The sequence below is a fragment of the Amblyraja radiata genome, chromosome 5, assembly GCF_010909765.2.
Source record: "Amblyraja radiata isolate CabotCenter1 chromosome 5, sAmbRad1.1.pri, whole genome shotgun sequence".
NCBI lineage: Eukaryota > Metazoa > Chordata > Chondrichthyes > Rajiformes > Rajidae > Amblyraja > Amblyraja radiata.
In genome coordinates, this window is record NC_045960.1 from 63,631,063 (window position 1) to 63,653,377 (window position 22,315).

A 22,315-nucleotide genomic window follows, 5' to 3' on the forward strand; every position below is an offset into this window, starting at 1 on the left:
TCGCAAATCTGAGCTTTCGAGTGATCTGTGCAAGGCATTCTTGTTGCTGGAATTCCACTGTGGAAATTGGAAAACAAATCTCTCCGAGGTTTTTTTAGAGAAATACACAGAGGAACATATGCCGAGCGAGTCATCATTACGGGAAAATTATGTTGACAGCAACTTCAACATTGTTGTGCAGAAAATTAGAGATGAAGTTGCATGCAACGAAATATGGATTTCAATAGACAAGACAACTGATGCTGTGGGGAGATATGTTGCCAATGTGGTAATTGGTACACTGGAGGCAGGTCAACCATCAAAGGAGTATTTGTTGACATTGGAAGTATTGGAGAAGTCAAACAGCTCAACTTTTGCTCAGTTGTTTACATCTTCACTTGCTGTACTTGGTATAAAACACGAGAATGTTCTTCTGTTTGTGACTGATGCAGCTCCGTACATGAAAAAAGTTGCCCGTGCTCTTAAAGCTTTATTCCCCAAAATGTTGCATGTGTCATGCTTAGCTCAAGGACTTCATAGAATTGCCAAGCACATACGTAGCTTGTTCCCAAATGTCAATCGCCTAGTTTCCAATGTCAAGAAAATCTTCCTCAAAGCACCGTCACGTGTGCAGTTGTTCAAGGAAATGGCACCCGAGAATCTGCTACCTCCTCAGCATGTTTTGACTAGGTGGGGTACATGGCTCTCTGCTGTACTCTACTATGCTGCAAATTTTGAAAAGATAAAATAAATCGTCAAATGTTTTGAAGAAGAAGAATCTGCTGTAGTCAGGATTGTCAGTGAAATCATGCAGAAAAAGTCCCTCAATTGCGATCTTGTGTTTATTGCTTCCAAGTTTGCAAACTTCCCACAAGCTTATCACTTGCCTTGAGAAACGTGACGAAACATTAGTGAATAACTTGCAGGTTTTCAACAAAGTAACTGACGATATTGGTAAAATTCCTGGCGATGTAGGTAACAAGGAAAATTTGAGTGATTTTAGCTAACAAAGATCTTGAAGAAATACAAAACGTAGCTAAAGTTCTCAAAGGTAGTTGTAATGCACAAGATATCGACATGAATATAGAGACTGTAGCTTGTTTTGGGTATGCACCAGTGACCTCAGCTGAGGTAGAAATAAGTTTTTCACAACTGAAGCATATTCTGTCTGACAGATGGCATAGTTTAACACCAGATAATTTGAAAAAAAATGTGAGTAATTATGTGCAACCAGACAACTTTGGTCATTTAATGTAGTGTACCTTTATATTATCATTTTGTGACCATATTTTGGTGGTGAAAATACATGCCTTTTTTGGTCAATAAATGCCTTTTTTGTAATTTTATTATGTCTTTTTGCCTGCCTATTTCATTTTTTTAGTGCCTAAACATCCTGGCTCTAGTGATCAGAAACTCAAGTGGACTGGGCAGAGCAGGCTACAAGAGCAGATCAGTAACTTAGACGCCATCCATCAACCACTCCATATGCTTATGCACTTCACTAGTGTGTATTGTTTATAAATGCACTATTGCACTTATAGCATTGACAGCACCTCCCAAACCAGCCTCTATCACCAAGAGCAAGGGCTTAGACATGAGGAACTATCACCAGCAGTAGGTTCCCTTCCAAATGACACATAATTTGGATCAGGAAATAAGCTTCAATTCCTGATTATTCCTGGTCTATGTCTTCCCTACTACCGCTTACCTACTACTATTGTGGTATAACCCTTGATGGAAGGAATGCAGCAATTCTGGAACATCCATCCCCACCATGTCCAGATCTCATAGTAAATGAAGACGGCTGGAAAAAAATTGAAGCTGTGGTTAATGTAAATATGTTGACACTTCAAATTCAGATAGTTGTGAGAAGAGGAAAACTAAGATTTGTATCTCGCTCTGTTCCCACATTTCTCCCAGGCTTTGAGATTGTATTTTAGTGTGAGGGCGGACTGGAATGTCTTTCCGAGGTGGTGGTTGCAAAATGAAATTATGAAAAGACAATATTCAGGTTTAAGTAAATTATGAAACTTTTAGATAAACAGGAACTGTAATCTGAAGTGCTAAAAGCACTAGGGCAAGTGTTAAAAGAGACATCCCAAATCTGTCCTTTCTCTTCCAACAGGGTAAAGTTATGGCTTCCATGTTTTATGAAGTCAGCACAAGAACTAGCAGCTCATTTGCAGCTGCCATGCAACGGCTTGGTGGTTCTGTGATTTACTTTTCCGAGGCAACTTCATCTGTGCAGAAAGGGGAATCTCTCCTTGACACAGTGCAGACAATGTGTTGTTATGTGGATGTAGTGGTTCTTCGCCATCCTGAGCCAGGTGCAGTTGAGGTATGTATTTGAATCATTTGAATATTGAATTTTACTCCGCAGTTCAATTTTCCGAGTTCACTAGCAGATAATTAGTGACTTTAAATAGACTTGAGTTGTCAGCTGTATGTACATTTGGCCAAATGACTGAGAGCATTGTTTTGTTTTCAACACATAGCACAGTCTACATTAAATCTGAGGTGTTATTTTTGATTGTTAAAAGCTTTTATACACAACTAGTCTGTGGGACCCGTTGGGTCCCAGCTTCACACGGGAGGGCTGGACCCCCAACGCAATTCCAATATTGCTGGCCAGTGGGGTGGGCTTTCTGGACCGCTAGCATGGTGTTGTGGTCCGAAGGGACTGGTTTCCAGAGGGCTAGTATGGACTTTGTGGGCCGAATGGATTATTGGGCTGGCAGCTCAGTCACTGAGACCACTCACATATACATACACTACACACGCTCACACTCACACACACACACTCGCGCGCACACACACACACTCTCACTCACACACACTGACACACACCATATATATGGCAGTAAACCTTGAATACTATCACAGTTTCAAGCACAGGCAGGGCAGCAGGCCAAACAACTCATGGCATTGTCATTAAGGGCTAACAAATCATTTATTGCAAGTACATTGCACACTCACAGTTCAGTTGATTCACAGCTTAGAATGAGAGTCGTGGCCTCTCCCTCGCGATCTTGCAGAGTGACTGAGTCACATCCAGGTTTCCGGGGTTTTATAGTCCTGCCCCCCTCCTCCGCTGGAAGGGCCATTACCTTCATCGAGGTGATTGACAGGCGAGAGGATCTCAAGGTTTTTTAAACACTCATAACCTTTTTCTTTTTCATCGATGGTAAAAATCCTCAGGGCCTGCTCAGCTGAGGAGGACTGCGAGTAAGATGGTGAAAAATCGTAGCGATATATGGTAGCGTTTTTTTCTAAAATCAATATACAGCGCGGACAGGAAGTGGTCAAGATGCGACTTTTAATTATATATAGATACACAAATTTGTTTTGGAAACATGCATTTTGCATCATCTGCAATCAGCTGTTTTGCTGAATGAAAATTATCCATCTTTAATGGTTATATTCCAAGCACGTGTTCAGACTAGCCACATCAAGAATGATCCGGTATCCTCCACTTTTCTTCAACCTTCGGTAGAGTCAGCTGATTTTGTTCTGTCCCCTCCCTTTGGCTCTGGCATTGTAGCCTGCTGGGGGACGAGACTGAGTATGTGAAGTGCGCTGCCTCCATGGTGAGCACTGTGAACCTGTGCCTAAAAAAGGCATCTGGCTCTCTTAATTGTGTTGGCCTGGTGCTCCAACCAGTCTCAGTGTAGTGGTTTCTGCCGCTAGCTTTGATGGGATGATATGCATGCCGGTAGTTGCGAGTCTTACCACAGAGGGTGTCTTTACCACACCCACAGCAGCCTTGAATTCCTCTTGCAAGGTTTTTACTTGGTTGCTCAAATCTAATCCAAAAATATACTTTGCAGACTGCACATTACATGCCTTGCACAATTGAGCATATTTTGGGTTTATCTCAGGCCTTATACCATCCTTGCGAACACAATTGAGCTCAAACTGTGCATTACACAGAAGTGCTAAGGCGTCTTGCTGCAATTCAGACAGCTGAGTTCCATCCACCGACCTTGCAAATGCCGTAATCCCTCTTTTGAGAAATATCTGAACTCGCTGGAGTTTTAAGTCTTGACTTTGTTTTGCCATCAGATTGTCCCAAATGGTGGCATTAATCTTCGGAACATCCAGTGTCTGGCAGTTATCAGGACTAGCATACTTTTCAGCAGTGTCCTGCATGTTCTTTTCATTCAACTGGTGAGAAGTCAAGTAACCAATGCTACTTGCCAGTTCTTCCTCTAATGGTTCCCCTATCCCTGAGGGGATGGCAAATATTGTCACAAGTGCCGGCAGCTCCTTTTTGGACTTGAGATGAAGCGTATCATCCACTTGTTGAGGGAATTCGAGTTCATTGTCTACTTCCCCGCAGTCAGAGTCTACTACGTAATAATCCTTAAATTTCCCCGCCTCTGAGTGGGGGGATATCATAATGCAACCCTGGACCAGGTATTGCAGCCACACACATCTGACTGGAACTACCTGTATCGGTTGCCTGTGTGTGGAGCACATTCCCTTCGACCAGCCTCTCAATCAGGTTTTCCAGTTTTGAGAGCTGACAGATGACATCCTCAATGGATGTTGAAGCAGTACCTTCCTGTCGAGTATTGTCTTTTTGGCCTTTGCCTTCCCCGAACTCGGGGTCGACAAACTTCTCCCTTTCGGAGCTTTTGCAGAGGTTTGGATTGGATTGGATTCAATTTATTGTCATTGTCTTCAATTAAGAGACAACGAAATGCTACTTTCCTTACAGTCATACAAATTTAAAAAAATCACAAAACACAGAAGTCCATGGCACAAACACAAACATCCCCACAGCGGCACCAAAGTTCCCCAATGTGATGGAAGGAACCAAAGTTCAGTCAACCTCCTTGCTGATGTTCCCAGATGTTCACCCATGGTCGGGGCCTCCCGTGGTCGAGGGGTGGGCGAGGACGCGACTCGAATAATAGTCGCATCCTCTCCAGGAAGCGACTGAAGGACGGTTTCCTCCTTACCATACCCTCTTCCTCCCACATAAAACAAAACAAATACAAAAAAAACATACTTTAAACATAACAAAAAATAAAAAAGATACCAGACTGAAGGCAGAGGCAGACAGTAACAGTGCCACTGGATGTCCAGGTTGCTGTGCAGGCTGCGCCTGCCAGTGTCTCCGAGCTTGATACCGACGGCCACCAACCTCTCCCGTTGCCTTTATTTGCCGCTGACTTTTCAGCTGCACGTTTCCCCTTGGTTTTAGGCTTCCCCATTCTTGGGACCTAAACCAGCGTCGAAAGCAATAGTTCCTGTGAAACTTACCTTCCGACTTTAATGATGTACCAAAGGGAAATCCCGACATCCATTTCCCCATCCGAATCTCGCGCCATTTGTCGACGTATTAATGCGCATGCAGGCTGGTAGGTTCTTCGCGTAGTCTCGTGACGAGACTTTGAAATAAAATTTCCTGTTTAATTGTACATACTTTTAACTTCAAGTCCAATACTGAAGAAGTAGCACCCAATTACTTTTTTTCAGCTTGCTGCTAAAAATTGCCGAAAACCTATTATTAATGCTGGAGATGGTGTTGGTGAGCATCCAACACAGGCTCTGCTAGATATTTTCACTATTCGTGAGGAGCTGGGCACGGTGAATGGAATGACGGTAAGATAATAGATATTCTATTATTTGAGTATAAATGATAATTTTCAGCCGGGTCCTGTGTCTTGTTCTCAGCAAATTAAAATGTGTTTGTATTTCTTGAAATGTATTTAGTACATGGACTGAGTAGTGCTGCTTCAATTTATACTAGTTGTGCTGCAGTAATGTTTGATATTGCTAAATCTATCTTAAGCATTAACCAGTTATACCGGTGGTAAGAACCCTTATCAGCAATTGGAATTCTGCACCAAAAATTGCAAATATTCAGCAGATCAGGTAACAACCACGTGGAGAGAGAAAAACAGTTCATCTTTCAGGTCTTTTTTGTTGTTGTTGCTTTTCAATAACAGATATGCTGTCTATTTTATTTATTTTATACCAATCTAAGATGTTGCATTATGTAGTCATAGAGCTGTACAGCAGAGAAAAAAAGTCATTTGGCACACCTTGTCCATGCTCACCATGCTAGTCCCATTTGCCTGAATTTGGCCTAAGCCTTTCCTGTCCATATCTTTTAAAAGTCACTATTGTAACAGTTTCCTCTGGCAATTCACACTCTTTGAAAAGTTGCCAATGATGTCACTCTTTTCTCACCTAAAGCCAATTGCCTCTAGTTTTTTTAAACCTCACCTTATCCATGCTCCACATGATGTTATCCACCTCAATAATGTCACTCCTCAAAAAGAAGAGAAGTCCCAACCTATGCAACTGCACACAACACTCCCAAGTGTGATCTCACCAATGACTTGTACAGTTGCATCATGATGTCCCAATGTTTGTATCCAGCTATGACCTCCCAGCCATCGAAGGGATTTTTCGAAGTCGCTGCCTCGAAAAGGCAGCCAACATCACCAGAGACCCGCACCATCCTGGCCACACACTCATTTCACCATTGCCATCAAGAAGAAGGTACAGAAGCCTGAAAACTAACATCCAGGTTCAGGAACAGCTTCTTCCCTTCAGCCATCAGGCTATTAATCACGACACCAAATAAGCTCTGAACTACAATAGACAGTTATTATTATTATTGCACTATAATTGTTTGTTAATTCAGTAAATGTGTATGTGTATACACACACTGAACTTTATTTTCCTCCCATTATGTACTATGTTTACATATTCTGTTGTGCTGCAGCAAGTAAGAATTTCATTGTTCTATCTGGGACATATGACAATAAAACACTCTTGACTCTTCACCTCGCTGTCCACCTGACTTGCTACTTCTGGGTACACCTGTACTCCTAGATCTCTATTTTCTGCAACATTCTCCAGGGCTCTACAATCTACTCTGTTCGTCCTGCACTGGTTTGACTACTCAAAGTGCAACGTCGCTCACTTGTCGGGGTTAAATTTCATTTACTTTCCCTGGGCCCACCTTCCCAACTGATTTTAATCCTGTTATAAATTACAATGGGCCTCCAATCAGAAAAACAACTCTTCACAACTATCCTTTGACTCCTTCCGCTAAGCCAGTCTTGAATTCAATTGCTTAGCTCACCTTGGATTCCATGCAATTTAACTTTCCAGACTGCTCCACTATGCCTACCTTATCAAAGGCCTTGTTGAAGTCCATCCAAATAACACCTGCTGTCATTAATCCTCCGAAAAAAATCATATATAGGAGGCATGATTTCCACGCATGAAGCTATGCTGATCATCCCAAATCTGTGGTTGCTTATCCAAATGCTGGTAGATCCTGTCGCCAAGAATCCTCTCCAATAGCTTTCCCACCATTGACATCAGGATCACCAGTCTGTAGTTTCCTTGCTTGTCCTTGCTGCCCTTCCTAAATAAAGTACACATTAACCACCCTCCAATCTTCTGGAACTTCACTTATGGCTAAAGATGATGCAAATATCTCTCCAAAGGCCTATTGCAATTTTCCCTCAAGCTTTCTGCAAGATGAAAGATGTACTTCTGACGATGTAGTTGGTCAGGCCCAGGTGATTTATCCATCTTAATGTGCTTAATGCGCCATCGTAGTGGCAGACTCGCCAGTCCTTTCACCCTTTTTGTTATTTTTAGTGTGTCTAAAAGTCCGGAGGAGGCGCTGTCCTGAACGGCTGCCTGTCCTGCAGCTGTCCGTTTTTTTCCCTTCTTTTTTTATTATTTTTAGTACGTTGAGTGTATAGTCAGGGGGCCTAATCTTTTTATGTGTGGGGGGTGGTGGGGGGGAAGGGGGAAACTGCTTTTCGAGTCCCTACCTGGTCGGAGGGGTTGCCTTCCTCCGAGCAGCGACTTCGACCTGTCCTTGCGGCCTACCAGCGGGTCCTGGAGCGACGTTTCCCTGAGGGGACCTGGCCAGAACATCGGCTTTGGCGGCGGCGCAGAACATCGGCTTTGGCGGCGGCGCAGCGCTGGAGCGCTATTGCGGAGCGGGCGATGCCTTTCCTGGGTCGCCGCGCTGGAACTCCAGTATGCTGGGACCGCCGATAAGAACATTGTGGAGCCGCGGTTCTGTGGAGCGGCCAGCTGCGACGCTGAACGTTACATCCCGGAGCCTGGGATCTCTTGCTGAGATCGCCAGTGTGCGGAGCTCCGTCCGGCGCGGTCTGTTGGCTTGGAAGCCGCGGTCTCCGGTGGGAAGGCGGCCGTTCCTGGCACCCCAAGCCGCTGGGGGTTCTCCCGACGCCGAAGCACCATCACCCGGCGAGAACATCGGGCGCCGTGGCGGCGACTGTGGAGGCCTCAATAGGCCCGACTTTGGGTGGACAAGAGGATGGGGACTGGACTTTGTGCCTTCCCCCACAGTGGGAATCACTGTGGGGGGATGTTTTTGTGTTGAACTTCTTTTTGAATCTATGTTGTATTTTTATTAGTGTGCTGCAAGGACATCAGAATTTCCCCTGAATAAGGGGATTAATAAAGTTTAATCTAATCTAATCTAAGTAAAGTTTAGATGTTTCTTAGTATGTCTTATGTGGGGGTTGGTGCGGGGAATAGGGGGAAACCATTCCCCAGTCACTTACCTCTATGGAGATGCGTCTTTTCTCTGGGTCGCATCTTCGCCCGCCCCCCCCCCCCCTCGCAGCCTACCAACTGGATAGACGCGGCCTTTCCTACTGGAGACCGGCTATAGCTTCAGCAGCGGGCGCAGCGCTGAATTATCGCGGAGCCTGCTGACTTTAACATCGTGGAGCTGTGGTTTGCAGAGCTTCTAGCCGCGGGTGGCGCTGACTTTAACATCGTGGAGCGAGGTGATCCCTTGCCGAGGGTCGCCAGTGTTGGAGCTCTGTCCAGCTCGGCCTGTGGACTCGGAAGCCGCGGTCTCTGGTAAGACGCGGCCGATTCGGAAACTCCAAACCGCGAGTGTGTTCCGATCCGTTCCGGCGCTGGAGTTCCGATCATCCCGGCGGGAGTGCCTGTACATCGAGCCATCCATAATGGCGACTGAGGATGGTTCAAAGGCCCCGAACGGGTGAACAAAGAGGAAGATGACTAAACTTTATTGCGTATTGTGTTCTTGTTATTTGTATGGTTGTATGGTAACTCATATCTCACTGTACCAATTGGTGCATGTGACAATAAATGTAACTTGAACTTGAACTTTAAAATTGCCAATTTGGTAATTTGTTTGAACTACTGACCTTTTTTTTGTGGCAAATAAATCTTTTCCATTGGTATTTGAAATGGGATCCTTGTTGCTCATCTGCTACTATCAATAAGCTGTTTGTGCAGCCAATCTTATTAAAGGATGCTTAAATGGATCAACATGAAAAAGGAAAAAAGCTTAATTAACTGTACCATAAGTAAATATTCTAAAAGTCATTTTGTTTTAGAATAATCTTTGAAAATTGAAGCACAATGTATAAAATATAGTTTTTGTCAGTCTGATAAATGTTAATCCCGGTTTAGTAAATTATGAAACCCACTTGTATCTCGTGCAATAAAGTGAAATATTTGTATGATACTTTCAGCAAAGGTTTTGCAAATGACTTCAAATTCATGACCATGCAGCTGGTTTCCAGGGATTATTTCTGGTTGCAAACAGCAGAACCTGTGGATTACAGTAGAATTGTTGAGAGTGAATGTGGGATTTCAGTGTCCAAACTACACTGCATGAAAATCCTTCACTTGCTGTTGGTTTTATGGTATAATAATGATAAACACCAGTGATCTCACCATATTTACAAATTTTGGCCACATTGAATTCAATAATTAATGAATGCATAATTGAAAAGACCATTGAATCATAATTTTATACATTTTATAAACAACCTAGAGGTTTGAATATAGCAGATCAATATTATCTTTATGCTTAAGAAAGAACTGCAGATGCTGGAAAAATCGAAGGTAGACAAAAATGCTGAAGAAACTCAGCAGATGAGGCAACATCTATATAGCGAAGGATTAGGTTCCTTCGCTCTATAGATGCTGCCTCACCTGCTCAGTTTCTCCAACATTGTCTTTATGGCATTTTCTGCGCGGCGTTTCTCAATTCGCCGCTTTACTCCATCAAATATTCATCCTGCCTTAATCCTGCCATCATCTGAATCAGGCTCAAGTTCAGAATCGGAGCTAATTTCTTTGGTCAGTTTTGGTTTTGCCATCACTGATCGTTTCAAGAGGAACATTGGTTGCACCATTTTACTGGGTTATACCACCTGATTCACTATCATAGACATGGGTATGACAAAGCTTATCCAAAATTTCAAATGAAAACAGTCTGAAGAAGGGTTTCGGCCCGAAACGTTGCCTATTTCCTTCGCTCCATAGATGCTAAGTTTCTCCAGCATTTTTGTGTACCGTAGAATTAGATTGCCGTACTGCTCTGCAATACAGAAAGATTGTGGGTGATATTTTACTTCACCACCACTTTCCCCTCAAACTCTGTAATCTCTTACTGCACCTTTCCTCGGGGACTGAGACTCCACAGCCTTTTTAGTTAGAGAATTCTAAAGATGTATGGTTTATTGGTGAAGACCTTTCTTCTAATTTGTCCTAAATCATGACAAGTTGAGGGACCTCAGATCCTTCCATCTATCCTATTGAACCCTGTAAGGATTTTGTATTTTTCAATACGATTACATCTCAATCTTTGAAACATTGATTCTTAGCTCATTCTGTTTAATTTCCCCTTGATAAATTTCTTCCCAAACTGGGAATCAATCTGGTAAACCATTTCCTTTCACAAGAATATTCTTCCTTGATGTGGCGATCAGACGCATTGATCCAGGTGCGGTGTCATTAGGGCTGCAGATAATTGCTGTAAAATGCATTTCGTTTTCCACTCAAGATATTTTGCAAAAAAGGGCAGCCTACCATTTACCTTCCTATTTACGTATTCTGACTGAATAATGGTTGCTGATTTGTGTACGAGGCCACTCTGATCCTCTGAATGCTAACACTTCTCAATTTCTCACTCATAAACGACCCTGCTTTTCTCTTGATTCTACCAAACTGAATGACTTCCACAACTTCCCTACTATACATTCTATCTGCCATATCCTTGTCTCACTCAGCATGTCTCTAAAAATTTGGTTCAGGTTCAGGGTTACGAACAATTATTGCATTTGTTTCAATATATAGTATGCAAGCAGTGTTAAAATCTCTTAGTTACATTATATTTGCATGTGTTCTGCCTATAATTCTGTTCTGAAAGGAACATTTATTCCCTGGTTGGATCATTTAGATCACAGATTGATGAGAAATGGAATTTAAATTAGGCATTAGGAATATCAACCTGGAGCTACTTTCAAAGCATTCTTTATAATTTGTACCAAATACAATAAAGACAATTTTTTACCAATTGTCATTGGAATGTACCTACAGATTACAATGGTTGGAGACCTGAAACATGGACGAACAGTGCATTCCCTCGCCTACCTTCTCACGTTATATCGTGTTAATCTCCGATATGTTACTCCCAGAAATCTCCGAATGCCCCAAAATATCATTCATTTTCTTGAAACCAGAGGAATTAAGCAGGTAAACAAAAATAATTTGCATTTAATTTAAATATAATTAATGTAAGGAACTATCATAAGATAATTAGTCTAAGAAATTAAGTTGTACGGGATTCACGATGACTTGATTGTATGGATTCAGAACTTGGCTTAGTCATAGAAGACAGAGGGTTATGGTGGAAGGTAGATATTCTGGCTGTAGGTCTGTGACCAGTGGAATTCCGCAGGGATCTGTGCTGGGACCTCTTCTGTTTGTGATATATATAAATGACCTAGCCATAAATGTAGGTAGATATATAACCATATAACAATTACAGCACAGAAACAGGCCATCTCGGCCCTACAGGTCCGTGCCGAACAATTATTTTCCCCTAGTCCCATCTGCCTGCACTCAGACCATAACCCTCCATTCCTTTCTCATCCATATACCTATCCAATTTATTTTTAAATGATAAAATTGAACCTGCCTCCACCACTTCCACTGGAAGCTCATTCCACACAGCTACCACTCTCTGAGTAAAGAAGTTCCCCCTCATGTTACCCCTAAACTTCTGACCCTTAATTCTGAAGTCATGTCCTCTTGTTTGAATCTTCCCTACTCTCAATGGGAAAAGCTTGTCCACTTCAACTCTGTCCATCCCTCTCATCATTTTAAAGACCTCTATCAAGTCCCCCCTTAACCTTTAGATTTAAGATTGGTGAGTAAGTTTGCTGACAACCAACATTGGAGGGGTTGCAGTCCCGAAGGCTATTAGAAGAAACATCGGGACATAGGTCAACTGCAGAAATGGGTGGAGAAATGACAGAGTTTAACCTGTGCAAGTGTGATGTGTTGTACTTAGGGAGGTTAAATGTAAGGGGAGAGTATTCAGTTAATGGCAAGACCCTTAACGGCATTGATGCGCAGAGTGATCTTGGAGACCAAGTTCATAGCTCATTGAGACTGGTAGCGCAAGTAGTTATGGTAATTAAGAAGGCATATGGTATGCTTGCCTTCATTGCTAGACTTTAAATACAGGAGTCAAGAAGTCATGATGCAGTTCTATGGGGCTTTGGTTGGACCACATTTGGAGTATTGTGGTCATCCCATTACAGGAAAGATGTGGAGGACTTTGAGAGAAAGCAGAGGTTTACCAGAATGCTGCCTGGGTTAGAGGCTTTCAGCTGCAGGGAGAGGTTGCAGATTGTGAAGATGGTTGTGAAAGATTGCTGCAGGATCTGGATCGATTGGCCAGGTTGGCGGAGGAATGGTTGATGGAATTTCATACTGCAAAGTGTGAAGTGTTGCATTTTGGGATGTCGAACAAGGGCAGGACCTACAAATAAAAGGTTTGCCTCTGGGTGGTGTTCTAAAGCAGAGGGATCTAGGAGTACAGGTGCATGGTTCCTTGAAGGTCGAGTCGCAGGTAGATAAGGTGGTCAAAAAGGCTTTTGGCACTTTGGCCTTCATCAGTAAGAGTATTGAGTATAGAAGTTAGGAGGTCATGTTGCAGTTGTATAAGACATTGGTGAGACTGCATTTAGAATGCTGTGTTCAGTTCTGGGCACTGTTTAGGAAAGGTATTGTCAAGCTTGAAAGGGTTCAGAAAAGATTTACGAGGATGTTGCCAGGACTAGAGGGTGTGAGCTTTAGGGAGAGATTGAGTAGGCTGGGTCTCTATTCCATGGAGCGCAGGAGGATGAGGGGAGATTTTATAAAGCTATACAAAATCACGAGAGGAATAGATCGGGTAGATGCACAGAGTCTTTTGCTCAGAGTAGGGGGATTGAGGATCAGAGGACATAGGTTCAAGGTGAAGGGGAAAAGATTAAATAGGAATCCGAGGGGTAACTTTTTCACACAAAGGGTGGTGGGTGTATGGAACAAGCTTCCAGAGGAGGTAGTTGAGGCTGGGACAATCCCATCACTTAAGAAACAGTTAGACTGGGTACATGGATGGATAGGACAGGTTGGGAGCGATATGGACCAAGCGCAGTCAAGTGGGACTAGTGTAACTGGACCATTGTTGGCGGTGTGGGCGTTGGGCCGAAGGGCCTGTTTCCACACTCGATGACTATGAATGTCAGAGGTTGAGGGGAGACTTGTTAGAAGTATATAAAATTGTGATGGGTATAGATAAGGTAGACAGTCAGAACCTTTTTCCCCAAGGTGGAAGTGTCCAACGCTAGAGGGCACAGCAAAAGATGAGAGGGGGAACATTTAATGTTCGTGGCAAGTTTTTCACACAGTGGTCGCGGTATAGAATGCATTGCGTAGGGTGGTGGTGAAGGCAGATACAATAGTTTAACAAGCTTTTAGAAAGGCACATGGAAGTGGAGTGAATAGACGGATGTGGATCATGCACACGTAGATAGGATCAGTTTAACTACGCATCATATTCGGCACAAACATTGTGGGGCAAGGAGCCAATTCCTGTACTGTGCTTTTCTATGTTCTAAATGTGAAACCTGCCAAATGGTTGTAAGCATGTTTGGGAACAGCTTATTATGCTTATAATTTAAGGAAATAGAATATCATGACATTCTTAATGTCATATACTGCTGTGCTGCCACAATTGTTTTCTTGACATCTGTCTGTATATACAGGAGGAATTTGACAGTTTGGAAGAGGCCCTACCAGATACGGATGTATTATACATGACTAGGATCCAGAAAGAAAGATTTGACTCGGAAGAAGAATATGAAGCGGTAATGAAAAATGTACACTAAATAGAATAATAGATCTTTCTGTATCAATGCTCTTTTACCTAAATTATTTTTATTTTGGTTTATTTTAATCAATTTATTGGGATCTCAAAATGATTCATTGATATATTTAGGAAATTCCTTTTTTGAAAGATAATAGAACATTCTTTTTTTGAAAGTAACATTTCAGAAGTTTGGATTTGCTCCCTGTACTATAATTCTATAGGTTTTATTTTTGTGTTTTTATGTTTTTAGTTTCTTTAACATTTTAAATATCTACAATATAAAAATCAGTGATCCTTATCTATGCCATTTGTTCATATCAACATTCATTCAGCATCTCTTTAATATAAGGAATGTATCTCAATCACTTCTGAGCCTATACTTGCCTCATTGCTATATGTAAGCAAAGGCAGGTAAATTGGTTACATTTTGTTTTTTTTATTCAATCCAGATCAACTATCACTCTGAACTAGTGAGTCAAAATCATTTGGAATCCCAAAGATTTTTTTTTAATTCAGTACATCCTGAACCCTCAACCTCTTTAGATGGTATTGATTTTATTGCTCGACAGGTGATGCCTGTTAACATGACACAATCTTTAATCTCAGTAGTTATTTTAAATGTTTGATTTTTGCGGTTTAGAATCTTATTTCCGGTGCCTCATTTAGGATTTTTTCTAATGATGCACGGAATCAGATTTCTTAAGCATTTTTATGTACATGTTTTAAAAAAAAAAAATTCCAGCCAAAGTCCATCAAAGGCGGATTATTATCTGAATGGTGTCAGATGAGGAAAAGGGGAGGTGCAACAAGACCTGGGTGTCCTTGTACATCAGTCACTGAAAGTAAGCGTGCACGAACAGCAGGCCGTGAAGAAAGTTGGCCTTCATAGCGAGAGGATTTGAGTTTAGGAGCAAGGAGGTCCTACTGCAGTTGGACAGGGCCCTAGTGAGACTGCATCTGGAGTATCGTGTGCAATTTTGGTCTCCTAATTTGAGTAAGAACATTCTTGCAATTGAGGGAGTGTAGAGTAGGTTCACCAGGTTAATTCCCGGGATGGCGGGACTGACATGATGAAAGAATGGGTCGACTGGGCTTGCATTCACTGGAATTTAGAAGGATGAGAGGTGATCATATAGAGACATATAACATTTTTATGGGATTGGTCAGGCTAGATGCAGGAAAAATGTTCCCGATGTTGGGGGAGTCCAGAACTGGGGGGGGGTCACAGTTTAAGAATTAGGGGTAGGCCATTTCGGACTGAGATGAGGAAAAACTTTCACCCAGAGAGTTGTGAATCTGTGGAATTCTCTGCCACAGATGGCAGTGGAGGCCAATTCACTGGATGTTTTCAAGAGAGAGTTAGATTTAGCTCTTAGGGCTAAGGGAATCATGGTATATGGGGAAATAGCTGGAATGGGGTACTGATTTTGGATGATCAGCCATGATCATATTGAATGGCGGTGTTGGCTTGAAGAGCCGAATGGCCTACTTCTGCAACAATTTTCTGTTTGTATGTTTCTTCAGTACTAAATTGCTCTGACTGTCCACGGCAATCTTAAGAAAATACTGTATTTTATCTCCAATTAATCTAGTGTTTTGGACAATTTATTCTTACTCCTCACATTATGACGAGAGGCAAAAAGAAGATGGTGGTTATGCATCCACTGCCACGTGTGAATGAAGTTAGGTAAGAGCTTGAGCTAATAAAGTTTGTGTGTGCACACATGTGCATGGGTCTACTGAAAGTATGTGTGTTTATCCAAGGCGTAGCTATGGGCACGAGCATGGGCTCGTGCCCATAGATGAGAGGGGGAGAGCTCTGTCTGCCTCTTTGTAGGATACGTCGACCAATCCTTGTTCGAGGCTTACTATGGCCCTATCCCCCAAATCTACCTCCGCTACATCAACGATTGCATTGGTGCTACCTCCTGCACCCATACAGAACTCACTGACTTCATCCATTTCACCACTAACTTCCATCCGGCACTCAAATACACCTGGACCATTTCCGAAATCTCCCTACCATTTCTAGACCTCACTATCACCATCGCAGGTGACGGACTACTCACCGATATCTGCTATAAACCCACTGACTCCCATGGCTATCTGGACTACACTTCTTCCCACCCTGCTTCCTGTAAGGACTCCATCCCCTACTCCCAATTCCTCCATCTACGCTGCACCCAGGATGAGGTGTTCCAAACCAGGGCATTGGAAATGTCCTCATTCTTTAGGGAGCGGGTGTTCCCCTCTTCTACTATAGATGAGGCTCTCACCAGGGTCTCTTCTATACCCCGTAACTCTGCTCTCACTCCCCATCCCCCCACTCGTAACAATGGCAGTCCCCCTTGTCCTCACCTTCCACCCTACCAGCCATCACATACAACAAATAATCCTCCGACATTTTCGCCACGTCCAACGGGATCCCACCACTGGCCACATCTTCCCATCTCCTCCCCTTTCGGCTTTCCGCAGAGACCGCTCCCTCCATAACTCCCTGGTCAATTTGTCCCTTCCCACCCAAACCACCCCCTCTCCTGGCACTTTCCTTTGCAACCGTAGGAAATGCTACACTTGTCGCTTTACCTCCCCCTTGACTCCATCCAAGGACCCAAGCCGTCTTTCCAGGTGCGGCAGAGGTTCACCTCCACCTCCTCCAACCTCATCTATTGCATCCGCTGCTCTAGGTGTCAGCTGCTCTACATTGGTGAGACCAAGCGTAGGCTTGGCGATCGCTTCGCCCAACACCTCTGCTCGGTTCGTAATAACCAACCTGATCTCCCGGTGGCTCAGCACTTCAACTCCCCCTCCCATTCCGAATTCGACCTTTCTGTCCTGAGACTACTCCATGGTCAGAGGCCCACCATAAATTGGACGAGCAGCACCTCATATTTTGCTTGGGTAGTTTACACCCCAGCGGTATGAACATTGACTTCTCCAATTTCAGGTAGTCCTTGCTTTCTCCTTCTTTCCCCCTTCCCAGCTCTCCCACAGCCCACTGTCTCCGCCTCTTCCTTTCTTCTTCCCGCCCCTCACCCCCACATCAGTCTGAAGAAGGGTCTCGACCCGCAACGTCGTCTATTTCCTTCGCTCCATAGATGCTGCCTCACCCCCTGAGTTTCTCTGGTATTTTTGTCTACCTGTTGCCTTTTAAAGCATCATTTGCTATTAGAAATCAGAATTATAATGTCATTTATTATGTTAATGTTAAATGGCATAGAATTTACTTATAAATATTTCTAGTGAAAAATGATGGACACATGTAATCTTTGTCAGTTCATGTAATTGATCCATAAATACAAAGTTGGACATCACAAGAGTTACGCAGAATGTAACATTTCTAACATTACTTTCCATCCACTTTTCTAACACACTGCTTTCTGACTGAGTGAGAAGCCACATATGCTTATAACATCCAACTAAACCTCCTTTTGGCTCCACCATTGGATTATATTTCTAGTCCAGCATTTTGTGTGGGATCTGACTAAGATTGAGACATCCCAGCAATACTGCAGGTAACAGTACCTGAAGGGATGGTGTATTTCACTGAAATTGAAACATATAGCACATTTGTTTTTCTTTGATTTCTGGTATCTGCATTTCTTTTTGTATTTAATTTAGCTTATTAATGTTTGTCCTCTTTATACCAAATCTATGCGAATGCCCTTTATTTTTATGTCTTTTTCTTAATGATTTCTGTTGGAAAGCTATTTTGGGGATTTTAGGATGAATTTTGGAGTTTATCCTCCAAGGAATAAAGTCCTAGCTTGCCCAACCACAGTACTCCAAATGTGCCTTCACCAATGTCTTGTACAATTGTAACAACATCCTAACTTCTATACTTAATACCCTGAAACAATCTCGTGCAACATTTTTTCCCTTTTTCCCCTTTCCTAGTTTTGATTTATCTTCAATTTGAAACATTCAACACTTTTTTGTTTGTTTTCCAGCATTTGCAGTTATTTTTATTGTAATTTAGCTTATTAATGTTTGCCATTTTTATACCTCCAAACATGCATATGTTCTTTATTTTTACATCCAACATTTCAAGCGTGTCTTTTTAAAAATTATTTCTATTTAAACCATTTTTGTTTGATTAGGATGAATTTTATGGGTGTGATACTGTATAATGGCCACACAAATCTGTTAACACAATTTCATTTATAATTGTTTTAATTTTTTTAAAGATTATGACAGGATAGGATTGGATAACTATCACTGTTGCATTTGAGCAGCAATGGAAGGATTTTCTCCCCAGCCGCTTTGCTCCCCTTTGATTAGATTTACTAACATGAGATTCAATCTTGTCCTCTGTAAAAACACATCAATATACTAATGTGTGTGTGTATTTTATACACACTTGTATGTGTGTATGTATGTGTCGTATGCATCTTGGTTTATTAATTGTGTCATGACTGGTAATGTTATTGCTCTTCCTCTTCAGTGTGGAAGTTGATTCTGACCCACGGGCAGCTTACTTCCGCCAGGCTGAAAATGGCATGTACATAAGGATGGCTCTACTAGCAACAGTTCTGGGCAAATTTTGAAACCATAGACCAACTGAGAACAAGATAAAGGATTACATTTAAGAGAAAATTCAAAAGTATGTTACTTTTAAAAATTTGAGATAGTTTTCTTGGTGACCATGGGTCCAAAGTAGTGGTGATATTTGGGTTCTCTGGGCTAATAACTTGTTAGAATGTACAAGATAAATTTCATACCAAGGATTCCTGTCTTTAATTCACTCAGCATGATTAAGTAGTATCTGACTTCTTGGCATTATTAAGTAGTATCTGACCTCTTGGAAAATCAGGTCATCTTTCCATTAATAACTGCAGATAGTTTGTGCAGTTTCAAACTTTTGTTTAACTGCTGCCATGTTTTACATGGCTAGGTCCATCTCAGCTTATCCAAAAATATAAATGTATGTGACTTGCAGAGACACAAGTGCAGCAGTCTCTACAATTATGGATACTCAGGTCTTTGATATATTAAGAATGGTCTAAAACCACAAAGTGACAATCTTAACAGTTCACATAAATCCTTAAAATTGCAGCTGTTTAAAATTAAAAACAAAACTGTTTAACAGTAAAGATAATATACTCAAATTGCTATTTATGATTGTAAATAACTTGCAAGACTATAAACGTGCTTTTATCATTTTTTTTCTCTATTATTTGAATGGGGGCAAGTACCTGATTGTTGTGCCTGTAAAGATATTAGAATTTGGAATATGATATGTACATTAAGTATTGCACTATACTTTTTGAGCCACAGAGCCTGTTCAAAATTACCTTTGTATCCATGCTTTAATTCTTGTTTTGCGAATACTCAATTGGCAACTCGTAAAATACCTACATTTACAAGATAGTTACAAAAGTCATAACTACTTTATTTTTTGATGCTGCGACTTTAGCTTAAGAATTCAAATTTCTTTGACTTTTAAAAATTACGTCAAAAAAATACAATTGAATCTTAATATTTCTCTATTAACTATCAGTCTACTAACAACCTGAGAATATCTAAATACCATTCTGCATTATTTGGAAAGATAACGATTTGGACTCATGACAGTGTCTGAAAATATATTTAGATTACCTTTAGGTACAACATCCTATTGTAATAATGTGGCGGTTGGACTAAGAAAAACATTTATCTGTTTTGGGTAAATCAAGCCGCTGTGACTTAGCAGGTCGAAGAGTTGTGATATTAACAATAGAATTATGCATTTGAAGCGATTCCATCTGAAAAGAGCACCTGGACATATAAAATGTTAACCTGCTGAAACTTATGTAACAAATTGTCATTGACCACAGAACTTGCTCAATCAGCTACTTTAATAATAAAAAATATTCTAAAATGCGATTTTGTTCCACTTTTATAAAATATATTTTTCTGTTGTATGTGAAATTTGTTGTGAACATAACAATTTTCAGTGAAGATTAACAACTTATTTTTAACTTAATAGACCCAGTTCAATAAAAAAAATCTTATGCTAAATATGGTGTCCAATTTGATCTAATGTTTCCAGAAATTCAAGATTTAAGATTTAAGAACTTTATTTGTCACATACACATGCAAGATGTACAGTGAAATGAAAGTGGCAATGCCTACGGGATTGTGCAAAACAACAGAACCAGTATTTACAATTAAAAAAAGAAACAACAATGTTTACAATATTTACAATAAAAAGAACAACACTATTTTCGGTAGAAGTGGATATAAATAAATATAAATAAGTATGCGTATGCATTATAAGTATCTGTGTGTGTGTGTGTGTGTGCAAAAGATGGGCAGTATGTGGGACATGGTGGGGGCCCTGGTGAGATCAGTGTTTACAGTTCTGATGGCCTGTGGGAAGAAACTCCGTCTCAGTCTCTCTGTTTTTGCTGCGTGACTGTGGAAGCGCTTGCCTGACCGCAGCAGCTGGAACAGTCCGTTGTTGGGGTGGTGGGGGGTCCTTCATGATCCTACAGACTCTGGTTCTGCACCTCCTGGTGTGTAGATCCTGCGGTGTGGGGGGGGGGGGGGAGGCGTGTAGTTCCCATGGTACGTTCGACTGAACGCACTACTTTGCAGACCCCTCCTGTCCTGGGCAGAGCAGTTGCCAAACCAGGCTGTGATGTTTCCTGTCAGGATGCTCTCTACAGCTCCAGAGTAGAAGGATTGAAGGATCCTCAGGGAGACTCTGAATCAAAGATCCTATAGCAAGATAGTCCACTCGACAAAAAAGCCGTAGTAGGGTCATGGGTAATCTTCAGCACCATTTCCGTAACAGGCTTCCGTCTCCGCTCTAGTATCTTTGCTTTGGTTATGGCGTCTTCATACACAAATCATCTTTTTTTCCTCAGCTGCAGGTGATCATTTTGATATTCCTGCTAGTCCTCCGTATTAACTTTGAACACACAAAATATTACCATTACGAAGGAGCTCCAGAAAATCTTGCACCCACTCAAACCATCCTCTCCTCTCCCCCCCCCCCCCCCCCCCCCTCCCTCTGACACGGACACGGAGCGACCCCCTTTTTTTTGTTAAACATCTATTTCCTTTGGGTGTTTTTTTAATTTCCCCCTTACCATTTCAGTACTTTTTTGATAGCTACCGTGACCCGTTTGATGTAATCCTTCGCCCAGCTCCTGGTCTCGGCCCGCATCGATCTGCCGGACATGCTGTGTGTGAGTGTGTGTTTGTTTGGCAGAGTCTGAGGGGAGAAGCACCGGCACAGAGCGAGCGAACGTGCGGACCGACGGACGAAAGCAAAGATCATAGAGCGGAATAGGTCTATATCTCTTGTTCCTCTTCCCCCTGACTCAGTCTGAAGTAGGGTCTCGACCCGAAATGTCACCTATTCCGCTCTATGATCATTGCTTTCGTCCGTCTGTCTGCGCTTTCGCTCGCCCTTGGATTAAGTTGCGCAGGATAAAGCTGCAAATTCACGCACAGGATGTGTTTGGGAGAGGGAGAGAGAGAGAGATCCCGACACCTGTATATCTCCGTTTATTACCCCATCACAGGAATGTTGCATTGATTTTGTAGGCCAAACACAGTTTTCTAAAAACAAAGTGTCGTCAGTTAAGTTAATGATGGAGTTGGGGCTGAACCTGGCCACACAGTCATGTGTGCACATGTAGTACAGTGGGGGGCTGAGGACGCAACCCTGGGGGATCCTGTGCTCAGGATGAGGGGGTTGGAGGTGTGTCTACCCACCTTGACCACCTGGGGCCTGGTGGTCAGAAAGTCCAGGACCCAGGCACACAGGGGTGTCTGAACAGTAATCAATTAACAGAAGCCTCGCATAGCCCCCCCCCCTTCTGGCTGTCAAGGTGAGAGAGATTGGTGTGCAAAACTTGGGAGACGGCATCATCCGTGGATCTGTTTGGTCAGTGTGCAAACTGCAGCGGGTCCATGGTACTAGGGAGTAAGGCGCAGATGTAGTCTTTGATCAGCCTCACAAAGCATTTCATGACCACTGAGGTGAGGACCACCAGTCGGTAGTCATTCAAGCAGGCTGGAGAGGCATTCTTAGGCACAAATCTGCACAAACTAAAATGTTTTGAGTTGTAAAAACTTGATACAATTTCTTACATTCAGAAAGCTGGATTGAAGTCTAAGGAATACAAAAGGGATAAGGGA

At 42.2% G+C, this 22,315-nt stretch overlaps 1 protein-coding gene across 4 annotated transcripts in view; it reads left to right on the forward strand.

Moving 5' to 3' along the window:
• The window catches only part of cad (carbamoyl-phosphate synthetase 2, aspartate transcarbamylase, and dihydroorotase), a 93,552-nt gene extending 73,370 nt beyond the window's left edge, over nucleotides 1-20,182 (forward strand). For 2 of the 4 annotated variants that reach the window (XM_033021385.1, XM_033021389.1), the window contains 6 exons: nucleotides 2,105-2,317; nucleotides 5,464-5,589; nucleotides 11,359-11,514; nucleotides 14,079-14,180; nucleotides 15,775-15,869; nucleotides 18,627-20,182. In XM_033021385.1, coding sequence (XP_032877276.1) covers nucleotides 2,105-2,317; nucleotides 5,464-5,589; nucleotides 11,359-11,514; nucleotides 14,079-14,180; nucleotides 15,775-15,869; nucleotides 18,627-18,729 — 795 coding nt within the window. In that variant the 3' untranslated portion in view covers nucleotides 18,730-20,182. Of the gene's footprint in view, nucleotides 1-2,104; nucleotides 2,318-5,463; nucleotides 5,590-11,358; nucleotides 11,515-14,078; nucleotides 14,193-15,774; nucleotides 15,870-18,626 lie in introns of all 4 variants that reach the window. The other 2 variants (XM_033021384.1, XM_033021386.1) reach the window with 1 other exon arrangement.
• Nucleotides 20,183-22,315: the final 2,133 nt, after the last annotated feature.